The 16,289-nt window shown below is 39.2% G+C and overlaps 2 protein-coding genes across 2 annotated transcripts in view; one reads left to right on the forward strand and one right to left on the reverse strand.

Moving 5' to 3' along the window:
- The window catches only part of akap6 (A kinase (PRKA) anchor protein 6), a 223,063-nt gene that overhangs the window by 197,087 nt on the left and 9,687 nt on the right, over positions 1 to 16,289 (reverse strand). The window lies entirely within an intron of this gene.
- On the forward strand, positions 4,316 to 6,856 carry LOC113011901 (tripartite motif-containing protein 35-like). Its single transcript, XM_026151734.1, has one exon. It carries the CDS (start codon positions 4,827 to 4,829, stop codon positions 6,006 to 6,008), a length of 1,182 nt encoding a protein of 393 aa, XP_026007519.1. The 5' UTR covers positions 4,316 to 4,826; the 3' UTR covers positions 6,009 to 6,856.

A 16,289-nucleotide genomic window follows, 5' to 3' on the forward strand; every position in this document is an offset into this window, starting at 1 on the left:
CATCATCACTTATTATTCTATTATTCTGTCTTCTTTCCATCTTTAACTCTACAAAGCCTTTTCCATTCTTTCAGTCCATTCACCTCCTGACATAAAGTATTCAATTAAAACACTAAATACCACACAAAACTTGTGTAGTTTTATGTTTAAATTTCCATCTACTATCAGATCTGTTCATAGACAGCCAGGGCAATTCCCCATGAACCTGAACATAGGAGGGGCGCAGCCAAAAGGAGCCCCTCCTCTGCATTATACTGGATGCTCATATTCTCAGTCTTAGAGTAAATTTGAATTCTGTTCAATCCTATTCAGTTTTATTTATATAGCGCCAAATCACAACAACAGTTGCTTGAAGGTATTTATACTGTAAGGTAAAGACTGCAATAACACAAGCAAGAACTTGGTGACAGTGAGAAGGAAAACTCCCAGGATGAGTACACTACCAGCACTTTGGCTTCCAGCAACATTAGTTGGTGACTTTGCTGAGTCCAAGGCCCGAACGATTACGTGACACTATGGTTTTTTCATATTGTGAAATGTGCTGCAAAACAAACTGAGGTACACTAACTGTGTTACAAAAGGTTAAATTACTTAAGGGTAAAATTAGTGCAGGATAAACAGGTTGTTTTGCTGTGCTGTCATTACTGTTTGTGTACAATAGAAAGACAGCACAATCAGTGTACTGTCAGTGTAGAGGATCGAAATCTGCCAGGACAACTCATAAAACATCTGCTGACATCTGGTTAAATTCAGTTGTGCACAGCCACAGAGAGCAGCAGGTCAGCTGATCATACACTAAGAAAATCTACTGGAGCTCTCAATAGAAATTATTGTGAGTTGTGATTTCTTTATCAGAATTTAAATTTAGACTGAAATAAGGTTTGCCTTCCTATCGCCTAATATTAGACTAATAATAATTTAATTATTACGTTAATGTCGCACAGTTAGTTTTGCACAAAGACAGGTGGTAGAAATGTTCTTCTACTTCCTCACTTTGAGTACATTTCAGGGTGCTTTTTCACTTTTACTTGAGTAAAAGAAGTTGAATCAGTACTTCAACTTTTACTGGAGTATTTTTCAACACTAGTATCTGTACTTCTACTTAAGTAAAGAGTGTGTGTGCTTTTGCCACCTCTGCAAAGCTGAAAATCTCAAAAATGGCAACAAGTACAAGAATGTTGTGGACCCAAAGGGAAAAAAGAGCAAAGTCTATATATCGTGTACTTTCCAGTCTGTACAGTTCTCATGTCTTGCTGTGAAATACACTCTACCTCCATAAAAGTTCACGTTAAAGAAGTTGTGTCTTGATCTTCTACCAGAACTGCACAAGACAAACCAAGGAATAAAATCTCCCTTTTAAAAGAATTCCTAACAAACAACTGCAGACTCAAACCATGAAGGAGACAGGAGACACAGGAACAGTGACAACACTGGAATACAAAAACATTAAGGATTGTATGTATTATTGTAGGGCATTGGTGGGCAACTCCAGGCCTCAAGAGCCACTGTCCTGCAGGTTTTAGATAACACCCTGGGTCAACACACCTGAATCAAATGATTAGTTCATCACCAGGCCTCTGGAGAACTTCAAGAAATGTTGAGGAGGTAATTTAGTCATTTAAATCAGCTGTGAATTAAATCTCGAGGTGTGGAGTTGGTCACCCCTGTTGTAGGGTCTACCTTACAATATAAAGTGCCTTGAAGCGGCTGCTGTTGTGATTTAGTGCTGTATAAATAAAACTGCATTTATTTGAACTGAAGGGAGCTTACAGAAAACTTTCCTGATGAACCAGTGGGCTGGACAAGACTGAGTAGTCCGAATACTTCAAACTTTCTCCCAGGTGTGCAGCTGTTCCACTGTCTAGAAAATGTCTTATTAGTCAGAGGACAATCTCGACTGCCATTAAATCTTTGTGCCCTGTCAATAAGGAAGGATCTTCTGTGTATAATCCACCTGAAAACTTGGAACTAAAGATCCAGTGTGAGGTCTTTTATAAGACACAGCCAACAATTTGGCTATTTATTGTCATTTAATGACATAAAATTATATGTGGCTCAGCAAGTCACCGCCTGAAAAGATCACATGGACCCTCATGCGCACTCATCGCTCGCAGGAGGTGCCATAGAGGTTGGATGTGATGTGTGTGAGGTGGCGTTCAATGGCAAAGACGCTGAGAGTCCAATCCATGAATGTTGAGACTGCCTATTGGGACGGGAACACCACCACTCTGGAATGGTGCCATGGCTGCAGTGATGCGGATGCTATACCAGTCTGTTGTGGTGAAGAGGGAGTCGAGCTTAAAAGTAAAATTATGACATTGCCATTCCTTACCCTCATCTACTGCATGGTCACAAGCTCTGAGTAGAGACCAAATCAGTGAGATCACAGATATGAGCTTTCTTCACAGGGTGAGAAGCTCAGTCATTCAACAGAGACAGAGTAGATCCCCGACTCTTAAACATCGAAAAGAACACAGGACACAGGACAGCCACTGCAAGCGATTTATAGAATACGATACTAGACATGAAACATATAATTATTTAAAATGAGCTCAATCTTAAACATTTGCAGGAGTTATATCAAACCATTTAACACTAAAGGGGTCATTTTTCTACAGAATAGTTATTTTAGTTTTTTATGCACAATCATTTTCCAATAATACAGTTTTATTTGTACTGAGGTGTTTTGTTACTCTTTTCCTAATGAAATGGTTTGATAATTTCCTCCACCTCTTGTCATTGTCAGTTAATAGTAAATAATTTTTTATAAGATATTTGTAATATAGCAGACATTTATGTAACTATAGTAGTAGTAATATCTCACAATTATTCAGCCAGGAAGGAGTGCAGAAAGGTGAAGATGTCCATGTAGAGTGCAGACGTGCAGTGAAAAAGGCACATTTTAATCTGCTCCAGTTTATCTTGTTAAACTAATAATTAGTGGAGCTTTTAAGGGTTGCGTTTCTGTAAAAGTCCCCGCAGGCCACTGCTTTAGAGTGACTCTGGCTATGTCGGTTAGTGCTAAACTTGGTTTTGGTTAATAGGAATGAAAATAATCCCTCCAACAGCAGGAGCTCATTTTGAAAAGACGGAGGGAATGTTGTTATTCCTGAATTCTCTCTGCTTTACTGTAAGTGACTAAAAAGCAGACGAGTTTTAAGGTGATCACATGAAACACTGCTAAACTTAGCAGTGACTATATTATATCAACAACTACATTTGTGTCCTTGGCTATAGTTAGATACCTGATAAAAGATAAGAAATGGCTACTACTAATCCAGCTGTCATTTTCATTTGATTGCTGAAAAATATTTCCTGTTCAGCTCCAGCGCACACGTCATCTAACATGCAGGAAGCTGGTTACTGTTACTGCTCTGCTTTGGCTCCAGGGTGAATTTCCTTCATACTTTGTAGGGTTGATAATAAAAGAAAAAGAAAGAGAAAGCAGTGCAAATTACAGAAAACTAGCCATTAGCTTCATATCCGGTTGTTCAGTGATGACACGACGAATCCTACTTCCGGGCCTAAAGTAGTCTGCGTTTAATATGGCTTTTGTGTTGTTAACATGTTTAATGTTATGTATTTTCTTCTATTTGATCTCAAAAAGCTCCTAAAACAGTCAGTGATCACTGTTGACCTCCCTCAGCTTTTATTACCGCTAATCATTTATTTAAGCTCAGTTTTTAAAACCTTAGGATGTAACTACAGCCCAGCCCATGCAGCAGTATATGAATGACTAACCCCGTATTGTGGATGGATTATCTCAGTTGTTCTCCTGGCTGAAGTTTGGTCCTTTTACAGCATCCTGCCATGCGATTACATTTGTTCCTGACCACCGAGAACACTCACGTTAACTTTTATCGAGTGGAAAAAAAGTTAGCTTGTTCATATTATGCTAACATAGCTGTGTCGCTAGCGGTCACGTAGCACATCATTATATACCAGCTAGCCCAACTTCAGTAACCCTACAAACGTCACTGCTGTTTAGATTTCTGTCTTCATTTGTGTTGGAAGTGATAGCAGAGCTGTACGTTTTAATTTGTTTCCAAAACCCCGCAGTCAGGACATGCTATATTGTATTTAGATAGAAGCTAGCAAGCTAACTCCCTGCTAACTTCTAACTCCGTTAAATGTCATAAATTCCGTTTTCATGGATGTCTGGATGTTAAACTCAATTGTTACACCTGGTAGAGCAGAACGCTGATCATTTTATTAAAGATGAAAGACTTTAGACAGTTTTTCAACTCTCAGTAATGCCATAGTGATCGTTTGATATATGGACCTGCAGCGGAGTTTAGGTCCAGACACGGCTAGTGACGTCAGACTGAACAACCGGATTGTTAACTATATACAGATGAAGCACATAAGCACACAAGCGCAAATAAAGCGCAGGTCATGTAAATGTGACATAGGAGCCGATTATCTGTGATCAGTTGTGAGCGTGTTATGGAGTGAATTATGCAATGCCAACCTTTTACTGGAATCAGCTGAGGCAAAAAAACGAAAGTATCTTTTCATTTGACGGCGCATGCCAGAGGATGCAGCAGTAATAAGCTAATAGTGGAGCTCTCCAACTGTGGCCATCTGATGACTACAGAAGATTTAGAAAAGACGTTTTAAAGACACTTTAAAAGGAGGAACTGAACTGTCTGTCCAGAGATTCCTTGTGCTTTATTTTTTACCTACTCAGAGTTTCTTATCTGGAGCTTTTGGTGTTTGGAGAACTGCTACTGTTTACTTGGAGGTATTGGATGTATTTTAGGCCTGTTTTCAGAAGCTTGACTCGGGAGCAGAAACGTGACTGAGAGGTTTGAGGCAAGAAGAAAATGAAATCTCAGCCTGAGGCCAATCTCAAATGTCCAATCTGCCTTGAAATCTTTCAAGATCCTGTAATCCTGTGGTGCAGCCACAGTTTCTGTAGAGCGTGTCTTCAGAGATGGTGGACAGAGACCTCTGCTACATGTCCAATTTGCAGGACAACATTTTTACAAGGCGATCCACCACAAAACTTGGCTCTAAAGAATCTTTGTGAGGCCTATTTGCTGGAGAGAACTCGAAGATTTCACTGCAAACTGCACAAGGAAAATCTGACACTCTTCTGTGTGGACGATCTTGAGCCAGTGTGTGTTGTGTGCTTGCACTCAGAAACTCACAAGAACCACAGATTCAAGCCCATCAATGAAGTTGCTCAGGATTACAAAGAGGGACTCCGGAAACTCCTCAAGCCTTTACAAGAGAAAAGTGAGCTCTTAAACACCGTTAAGGAAGACTTTGACCAAACAGCTGAAAATATTGAAGTTCAGGCTCGAGACACAGAGAGGCAGATTAAGGATGTGTTCTCGATACTTCATGAATTTCTCCAAAAAGAAGAGAGAGCAAGAATTGGTAGCCTGAGAGACGAAAAGCAGCGTAAGAGTCGAATGCTGAAGAGGAAGACAAATGTTCTGAGAAGAGAGATTGCAACTCTTTCGGAGACAATCAGAGAAACAGACGAGGCGCTAGAAGCAGAAAATATCTCCTTCCTGCGGAACTACAGCGCTGCAGCTCAAAGAGTCCAGCATTCCCTCCCAGGTGTTGAAGAACTAACCCCAGAAGCTCTGATAGACACCGATAAACACCTGAGCAACCTCTCTTTTGCCATCCTCGACAGCATGAAAGATATGATTTTCTCTACTTTTAAACCTGAGCCGTGCCATCCCAGCTATCTACAGGCACCCGCTTACTACGATAACCACAGGGTAGCTCAGACCAGGAGGCCAATGAGTCTTGCGCTGCCAGAGAGTCAAGCTCGAGAACTCAGTCATATGCTTGACAACAAAGTCTTCCCACCACCACTCGCAAATCCATTATTCCCATGCCAGCCTGCTCAGGCTTCCGTGAGTAGTAACGTTCTTGGAAATGCAGGAGGTTGGGATTTGAGACCTGCAGCAACTTCAGTGTGCAATGAAGAAAAAAGTAAGCGTGGAAAGAAATTCATATTCCCCAACATATTAAAGCAAAAAAAGTAAAGGACAGCTTGGATGTAAACAGATATATATATATTTTTTCATGTTAAGATGTATGTAGAATTCCCGATATTTGTCATTATATATAAATCAGTATGATTTGCTAGTTTATTAATTGCACCCAATTTACACAGTGGGGTAAATTAAATCCTCTTCAAAGCCTCGCAGCACAATTCAAACTGACCGTAAAGTTGATTTATTACACCTGTAAAAGTACATTAGGTTGACTATCTTACTTTTAGAGGGATGGAACTAATAAAGGCATATTGAGTGTTTCTTTGAAAAGAATTATTTATTAACAGTTGTCACTTTTGTAAAGTTTATGTGTTAGATTTTGTCGTTTTGTGTGAAAGGAACTAAATCTGACAGGATGTGAAAGCAAGCAGAATTTGAAAAAAGCTTCTGTAACCTGTTGTAATCAAGAATAAATTGATGATGTATTTGATTGTTACCATGTGTAATTACTGAGTACTGTTTAAAATAAAAATGTGTCGCTCCCCCAATTAACACCCAGGACAGGAAACACGTCAGAGCCCTCAAAGAAGCTGTTTGATGTTAGATGAACTGTGAGAAGAGGAAAAGTGAGGAACTGAGAAGGAATATCAGCTCTCTGAGAAACAGCAAGAGCTGGAGGACGGTGTGTCCAGACTGAGAGCTGGGGAAGGACAGCAATTTAGTGTTTTTACACTAAATTCTTGGTCTAGTATTTGGAGCACCCTAGTGTGTGCTCTGAAAACACACTGATTTAAAATCAGCAAACAACAGCGGGAACATTTCGATATTTACATTTTTATTCATATGTTTTATGTCAAACTTGATTTCTTAATTTTTCAGCACTGCAAAGTCTTCTTAGTTGTTCAGTTACAACTGAACAACAACAACAACAACAACAACAATAATAATAATAATAATAATGACAACAAATGACAGAGAGAGAGACAAAGCTAAAAAAAACAACAATATTATTATAAATGGGCAATGAGCTACTGGAGCTTTTTCTGTAATTTTACACATTTATTATTTATATAAAATTGTGAAATTGCACCTTTTTTTCTTATATTAAGACATCTCAGGTATTAAATGTGTAATTAAATGTCTTTACACTGACAGAAAGGGGTGTTTCACTGGACCACCTTGAGATTGAAGTGGGTTGTTTTCAGCCTGCGGTGTAGATGTAGATGATGCATTGCCAGGTTGACTACCATTTGCAATAACTAACCCCAGCCTGAAAATGGAGAAACACACACACACACAGACACACACAGACTATTGCATCATACCTCTCCGTCTGCTCTGAATTTAAAGACGTAATAATCCTTTCTCTTTAAAAGCAGATGGAGTAATCCTGTTTCATATGCAAAAGGCAAAAGATGAAACATGTGGTCAGACATGTGGTCACAACAAACTCTCTTCCTGTCATCTGCTCCACTCTTCCTTCTGTCTCTCTGAAGGAAATAAAAACTCTCCCTTTTCTCTTTTTCTTCCACTCACACTTTGTCTCTCACTCTCTCTTTCTGCCCATCATTCAGCCTGTCACAGCATGGCACAGGACAGGGACTGTGTGTGTGTGTGTGTGTGTGTGTGTGTGTGTGTGTGTGTGTGTGTGTGTGTGTGTGTGTGTGTGTGTGTGTGTGTGTGCCCTCCCCTTTATCACAGCTGCAGCTCTAAATCCTTTTAACCAGCAGCAGACGCAGTGAACAAATAGAATGTTTTATTTATTTTCTCCTTTCTTTGAATAAAATATCCATCCAGCTTCCAGTTTATTTTGTCTGCATGTTTCACTGTGATTTTAATATAAATATTTGTTTTTAAATAAAGCACTTCTGTAGCAAAACTATCAGGGCAAACAAAGTAAAAGCATCTTTTAGTATTTTCTATGTCAAAAAGATCAATTTAAGTAGTTATTGTGCAAAACAGGTTTCAATTTCAAATCGCCAATCTTTACTGAATAATCTTAATAATGACAAATCTACTGAATTATCAGCAGAAAATTTCAGCGATCAAGGTAGCAACACACACACCTGTAAGAGAAACAGAAGATCTTCATATTTCAAGTGTTTTACACGAATTCACTGGATTTCTCTGACTGACTAATCAATTATATAATTTCAGTCGTGATATTTCAGGAAGATCAACCTGTCACATGTGTGCAAATAATGAGGAAAGAGTGGCTCAAATATGTAATGACTGAATGATTACACTAGCGAGTTCAATACTGCACCACAATAATCCATTTTAACTGAGCGTTTTACTAAAGACGGTAAAAATTCATTACCCGTAAGTTCATACTTTAGTGGATTAACAGGGAAAACTTTCACACACTTTTAAAGTTATTGATTAAAAAGTAGAAGATGTTCACTATACTTTGTTCACTCAAAAGAAAAGTAATGCTAGAATGTAAAAACTGTGAAATCATTTCCTTTCTTCATTATAGACACAAAGAGTGAACGCACAGGGTGACCAGTAACCAGCAGCAGTGGTTATCATGTTTGCTGTGCTGGGATGGTTCAGGCTCTATATTGATCAGGATTTGAGGCAGCAGTGAAGCAGAGAAACAATGTCAGTGGAGCAGCAGAACAGAAGCCAGTCAGTGATAAACTCAACCTGCCTGACACGATTAATGCTGGTGATACAGTGTGACCTAGATAGGTGAGGACATGGCTGAGAGTGACACTGCAACTTCATTTTGACTTTCTCATATGTCTGTTTTTTAACTGCTGTTGCTTGTTTTTGCAAATGAACCAAACCAACTTCTCATTGTTTGGAAAATGATGTTTTAATTTAAGAGTGGCACTCCACAGGTTCACACAGCTCATGCTAAAAAGGCAGAGCGCTGATGGAAGCGGGCTCACATATTTACTTGTGACCTGTGATGTCTGCCTGCAGATTATGAGACTCCAGTTATTTGTGAAGCTTTGTTAGCCTGTTATGAAGGAGATACTGATAAACAAAGAATTGTAGCTACTAGTATGTAGACTTTTCAATTCAAATCAATTCAGTTTTATTTATACGGAGCAGAGAAAAACCCAACAATCATATGACCCCCTCTGAGCAAGCACTTTGGCGACAGTGGGAAGGAAAAACTCCCTTTTAACAGGAAGAAACCTCCGACAGAACCAGGCTCAGGGAGGGGCGGGGCCATCTGCTGCGACCGGTTGAGGAGAGAGAAGGAAGACAGGATAAAGACATGCTGTGAAAGAGAGATAGAGATTAATGAACTTTTAAGTGTTAATCAAGGAAGTGGCAGTAAGCCAACTTCCTTTAGTTACACCAACAATGTAAGTATTCAGACTTTGAGCTAGAATGTTGTATTCTCTACTATTCAGACATTATTGTTACTGTTCATGCTCAGCTGCTCATTGATGCTCACAACGCTCAGGCTTCAAACATTAATATCAATGACAGGTGCTCTGTTCACACAAGGTTGGTGAAGCTTGGCTAATAACACTGCATCAGGTGAAAAATTCCCATCTCACTACAGACACTCTGCAGTGTGTGGTTTTATATTTTTACAGTGTCTCTGTATGACACTATAATGTAAAGTCAGTCTATACCTATTATATAAATATAACTATTTACCATGCCGTAATAATAATCCAAAATGTTGTTTACTTCACAGATCTTTTTCGCTGCGTGTTACAGTGATCATTCTAAATACAAAGTAACATGTAATTCAGAAAAAACAGCATTGATTAGAGAAAACTGATCAAAATAAAGATTATTGTATTATTTTTAATTCCATCTTATATCATGACATAAGATAAATACTCTAAATACTCCAAATACCATTTTCCAAAATAGCTATTTAATACAAAGCAAGTTGAAACTCTTGCATGTATGACCTGAGCATCCAAATTTTCTACATTACATTTATTTCTGATCAAATTTCATGACTTCTCATGGTCCCCACTTCCTTGGCTTTAAAAACCCTCAAAATACCACAGCTCTTCGGGAATGAAGTACAAACACTTTCCTCTGTCTTTCTCTGTAACATTAAACCCAGTGAAGCACTTCCTGTATCCAACATGATTCAGGATGGGCTCAGCAGGCGGGAATAGACATGATGTCATTCACTATGACCTCATCAGTCCAGTGACCACAGAGGAAGAAACGCAAGTTGCAATGATGGAGACAGAGTGGGGAAGTACAAAGGCAAGGCAAGGCAAGTTTATTTGTATAGCACAATTCAACAACAAGGTTATTCAAAGTGCTTTACAGAGACATTAGAAACAAGAACAAATAAAAAGCATGATTTAAAATTGAATAAAACAAGCAAATAAACTAACTAACTAATTAACAAACAAACAAACAACAGTATATAAAATCAAAACAGATAAAATCAGAACAGTAGATAAAATCAGTAGTTAAATGTAAGTTTTGAAATTTAAGCTTAAAGTGTGGATTTGGTGCTTTATTCAAATGCAGCTGAGAACAGGTGAGTCTTCAACCTGGATTTAAATAAACTGAGTGTTTCAGCTGATCTGAGGCTTTCTGGGAGTTTGTTCCAGATATAAGGAGCATAAAAGCTGAATGCAGCTTCTCCGTGTCTGGTTCTGACTCTGGGAACTGATAAAAGACCGGATCCAGATGACCTGAGGGATCTGGATGGTTCATACTGGGTCAGGAGGTCATTGATGTATTTTGGTCCTAAACCATTCAGAGCTTTATAGGCCAGCATCAGAACTTTAAAGTCTATCCTCTGACGGACAGGCAGCCAGTGTAAGGACCTCAGAGCTGGACTGATGTGGTCCACTTTTTTGGTCTTAGTGAGGACTCGAGCAGCAGAGTTCTGAATGAGCTGTAGTTGTCTGACTGATTTTTTAGGTAGACCTGTAAAGATGCTGTTACAGTAATCAAGCCTACTAAAGATGAATGCATGGACTAGTTTTTCCAGGTCCTGTTGAGACATCAGATCTTTTATCCTTGATATATTCTTGAGGTGATAGTAAGCTGACTTTGTTATTGTCTTAATGTGTTTTTCTAAGTTTAGGTCTGCATCCATCACTACACCCAAATTTCTCGCCTGGTTTGTGGTTTTTAGATGTATAGATTGAAGTTCTCTGGTGACCTGTAATCGTTTTTCTTTGGCGCCAAAGACTATTACCTCAGTTTTGTTTTTGTTTAGCTGGAGAAAATTGTGGCACAACCAGTCATTGATTTCCTCAATGCATTTACCAAGAGCCTGTACAGGGCCTCGGTCTCCTGGTGACATTGTGATATATATTTGTGTGTCATCTGCATAGCTGTGATAGTTTATTTTGTTGTTGTTTATAATCTGTGCCAGTGGGAGCATGTAGATGTTAAACAGAAGGGGTCCCAAGATGGAACCTTGGGGAACTCCACATGTGATACTTGTCTGCTCAGATGTGAAGTTACCTATTGATACAAAGTATTTCCTGTTTTCTACGTATGTTTTGAACCAGTTTAGTACAGTTCCTGAAAGACCTGTCCAGTTCTCCAGTCGTTTGAGTAATATGTTGTGGTCACAAATACAAAACAATACAGAACAAAGAGAATGACTCAAAAATGATGCTAATAGTCGTCATGATGAGGACAGGACGATACCACACAACTAAAAAAAAACACAGATCTAATCACCTGTAACGAGATCTGCAATTACAACTCTTCCACAGATTTTTAGTGAAGGTTTGTGGAGCAGTATGGCCAACGCGTCTCTACACAGGCGATCTGAAACAGACTGAACACAGCCAATCTTTGGTCTCACAGGGCTGCCAAGAGGTCTGCCATGCCTGCCCTTCACCCTCAGACCAGTCGATGTCAGCAACATGTGCACTGGAGCCTGAACATGTGGAGGAACATTATGTTGAACAATGAGTCCAGATTGTGCCTTCTACAGTTGGACTGTAGGGTCAAAGTGTGGAGAAGACATGCAGCGTGCTATGCCCATTGCTGCACTGCTAGTGTAACAGCTTTTGTTGGAGGCAGTGTGATGGTGCGGTGCAGCATCACCCTCACTGGAAAAACAAGGTTTGTCGTCATCGGCAGCAATTTTAAAGCAGAGAGATATCGAGATGAGATTCTGCAACCGGTGGCAATTTCATATCTCCACAGTCTGGGACTGAACTCTGTCTTCCAGGATGACAACGCCCCTGCAGACTGGGTTTATCACCTGCCTGAAGTTCTGACCTCAAGCCCACTGGAAACTTGTGGTATCAGCTTAGGCGTGCACGTCATGCCAGAGTGACCAAGTTGAAGAATGGGATGCCATCCCACAGTAATGTGTGATCAGCATGGGGAGGAGGTGCCAGGCTGTGGCTGTGTATGCTTCTTCCACATTACTGAGGTCCCTGTTTGTTAAATGAATATATTCTTAAATTGCCCGTATTTCTTGTTCCTTCAGATCAATTCAGTAAACGACACCAAACAAGATTTAATAGCAGAATAAGCTGTTTGGCCTTGGCAGAGAAGATTTGGCAATTTTTTATGGGCACAACCCACACACTCAACTCTGCTGCTCAACCCACAAATGCATTTTCGTTACAAATCTGGCACCATTTAAAAGGGAATAAACAGGCTTTCCAACAGATTGCCAAGAAGCCCTGTTACAACAAAAGAATAATCGACCAAACACAGATGTCCTTATTTTTTGTGCTGATCTCCAATAGCAATGTCATTCTCCTCATCATGTTTCTGCTCTAAATCTCCTCCATTCTTTCTCCAAATTCTCCTCTCTTGAAAGTTACTCACTAAAACGGTCAATCTAAAATATATCGTTAGTTTGTTCATATAAAAAAAAAATTATAAGGGTTATTTTAAAGAAACTCCAGAGCTATGTGTTAGAGGCTAATCAGACAGCGTAGACTAAATAGGTCATTTGCTTACGGATATAGGCTGGACATGTGAATCACACATGTCCAGCCTGGGGTAGCTCAGGGGGTAGAGGAGGTCATCTACTGATCGGAAGGTTGGTAGTTTGATCCCTGGCTCCCCCTAGTCTGCATGCCAAATATCCTTGGGCAAGACATTAACCCCAAGTTGCTCTCCGATGCATCCATCAGAGTATGAATGTGTGTGAATGGGTTAGTTACATAGCACTTAAAAAAGCACAGAAGATACATCTTGTGTGATTGGGTGAAGGTGGCATGTTGTATAGAGCACTTTGAGTACTCCGGGAGGGTAGAAAAGCGCTATATAAGAATCAGTCCATCTGCCATTTACACACGTGCACATCCAGGGCAGAAATACAAAGACACAGTAGTATATTATACATCCTACATAAACCACTGTATATCTGTTTACCACACATTGATACATCTGTATATATGTAGCACATGTATATCTGGCCATCTGTATAGCAATATAGAACATCTGTATGCTATACAGATCATCTGTACATATGTACATTTGTCCATAGTACATCTATATATTTGCTCTCTGTATAGCAATATAAACATCTGTATACATAACTTATTTGTACATAATCTGTTCATAACTATTCCCACCTTTTACCCTTATCTGTATATAATCTGCTCCTATTGCACTTACTGCTCCTGCACTTCTGATTAGATGCAAACTGTATTTCATTACCCTGTATTTATACATCTGTAATGACAATAAAGTTGAGTCCTAATTCTAATCCTGGAAAACTGACCAAACATCATCCATCTAGGGGTGAAAAACATCCTTTGACACAAAGCTAATGTCTCAGACTGCTCAGGAACTAAAACATAGCTTGTTGCATCAGGATGAACTGATCTGGAGAGACATCGGCCTAATCATATTCCAAGGAATGAAATGAAAAAAAGACGCTAGTTTTAGATCAGAAACCATTAGTCGTGTACTGTATCTGCACTAGAATAAAAATAATTCCAATAATAATTATAGCTTCGTTTTAAAGAATTATACTGCTGTCCTGTGTTCATATCACAATCCTTGTTTCTAAATACTTCTTAGTTTCTCAAAATGCAAATGTTTCAGGATGTAAAACATCTCCTCTGCTCGTCTCATGATTCAAAGTTCCACAGCTGTTTGTGAATCAGCAGTTTGCAGTCTGACGGGAGAGTGCTCACATGAGATCCCTTTCATCTGTCTTTTGTGAGATTAAAGTTGGGATTAAAGCCACGCTGGGAATGGTTTTTATGTAAGGCAGTAGGTGTTTTATCAGCTGAAATCACAGACTGGGTGTTCCCCAAATGTTCCTAAACTGAAGCTGTTTTCTCCCCGGGGGAACCCTGATTTGTGTAAAGATGATAAAGCAATTTAAAGAAAGGAGAACGCTTTAAAAGAAAATAAACTACTGAACAAAATCCATAAACACAAAACACTATGCTAGAGCACATTATTACATATTTTTACAACTATATGTTTTTAACATTTGCTCTGGTATTTGGAATGTAAAGTTTCTTGAGAAGAACAAAATCTATCATTCACATTGGCTCCTGGTGTGTAACATCCACCCTTCCTTGCATCACCTTTAGACATAACTAGGTCTCCATCTATTGGCCCCACCCAGACCACATGGTACACTCGCAGACAGAGCATTCAGGGTGAACTCATCTCTCCGCCGACGCTGTGTCATAAATCATTCAAACGAAACCAAACATTGTGTGTTTCTGTTAAATGCAGTAAGAGGGTGTGCTGCTGTGACACCAGAACTTACAATAAATGGAGTAGAGGTGGACACATGGAAAGAAAAGCCAGCCACTAGACAGACTGCAGCAACAGAGATATTTACAGGGCGTGTGTGTGTGTGTGTGTGTGTGTGTGTGTGTGTGTGTGTGTGTGTGTGTGTGTGTGTGTGTGTGTGTGTGTGTGTGTGTGTGTGTGTGTGTGTGTCCCAGAGGTACTCGAGCCCTGCCTATGAATAATGCATAATAGGGGAAAGGGGAAGAAGATCTTCTGTCCCTGATCATTAATCTTTCCTCCTCCTCTGTCTCGTGTTTCTGACCAAAGAAATGCAGGAAAGGCTGCATCAGCAGCAGAAAACCACCCTGCACCACCAAGACTGATACAAAACATTTACAACATCCCTAAAAACATAAAAGTATCATTTCAAAAGCTAAATCGAAGAAACCATCAAACCGTTTTTGTCAAGTATTATAGTACATGTAGGTTCAAACACACGAGGGACGAGCTCTGGTTAAAAAGGAAAGTGCAGTTTAGCATTCCTTCTGAGTGTTTGGCCTAAGGATTAATTACAGCACATTTTAAACGGCATACTTAAAGGCTATAAATGCCATCCCCAAAAAGTAACTGAAATTGAGTGATACTGACCATGAATACTGAAAATGTTCAACTGCTGTTCTAAATTAAGTTCATGAGGACAGAGGGACGTTAAATAAATCTACAACCAGGCAATATCTGCTTCCTTACATATAAACAGTTGTAACAGTTAATGCAATACTTTGGTTAAACCCTTTGAATTAAAGCTGGAAATCACATCTTGAATGTTTGATTTAAACCTGCTGTGTTGGTGTACAGAGACAAAATTATCACAATTGGGCCACTGTCCAAATACTTGTAGGCCTAACTGTAATCATTTATTTGCAAATTAATAAAAAGCGCTTTTTCCCCCTCTATTTAACAATTCCGATCATATAACACACAATTAACAAATAACTAAGCTCAGATTTGAGTCCCATTCCAACACATTTCACCATCAGTGATTTGGAGGCGACCATTTAAGTCTGACCATTAAGACGGAGAGAAATGATCCAGCCAAGCAACATGGACAACAAACCAGTGGAAGTCTGGATTTTTGTCTCATGAGACCAAATGTGTGCAAAGCTTTTAGTCAAATTCATCTTACAACAAAAAATTGAAAACACATTGAAAACTTTATGCATTAAAAGGTGAAATCACACTCACTGTAGCTATAAATATTAGCAGCTAGAATCCTCTTAACATTTTTAAGTTAATGCACCGTCACAAAATGTTTACCATGTACTGACTAACTAATAATATCTATTAATATCAAGACACTCCACATATTTTATAAAGGCCACACTTCATGCAATTAAGTAATTAAGTCTTATTAAATTAATTCCACAGAACTGGTTTAACTGTACATTACATTATAATACATTCCCCCCTTTACTTTCCAGTTCAGCTTCCTTCTGGGACTGGACAGAAGCATTAGTGGCACAAGCCATGTTTTTTTTCCTCCAGTAATTATGGATAATATTACACACACACATGCACACGCACACACACACGCACACAGGAATCAGACCCTCACACACAATGTGAAGAACACTTCCAATCATCTGATACATTCACGGATGATAAATGTTCCACGTCTCTCTGCAGGAGCTGATAACAGTT

The sequence above is a fragment of the Astatotilapia calliptera genome, chromosome 19, assembly GCF_900246225.1.
Source record: "Astatotilapia calliptera chromosome 19, fAstCal1.2, whole genome shotgun sequence".
Lineage (NCBI taxonomy): Eukaryota > Metazoa > Chordata > Actinopteri > Cichliformes > Cichlidae > Astatotilapia > Astatotilapia calliptera.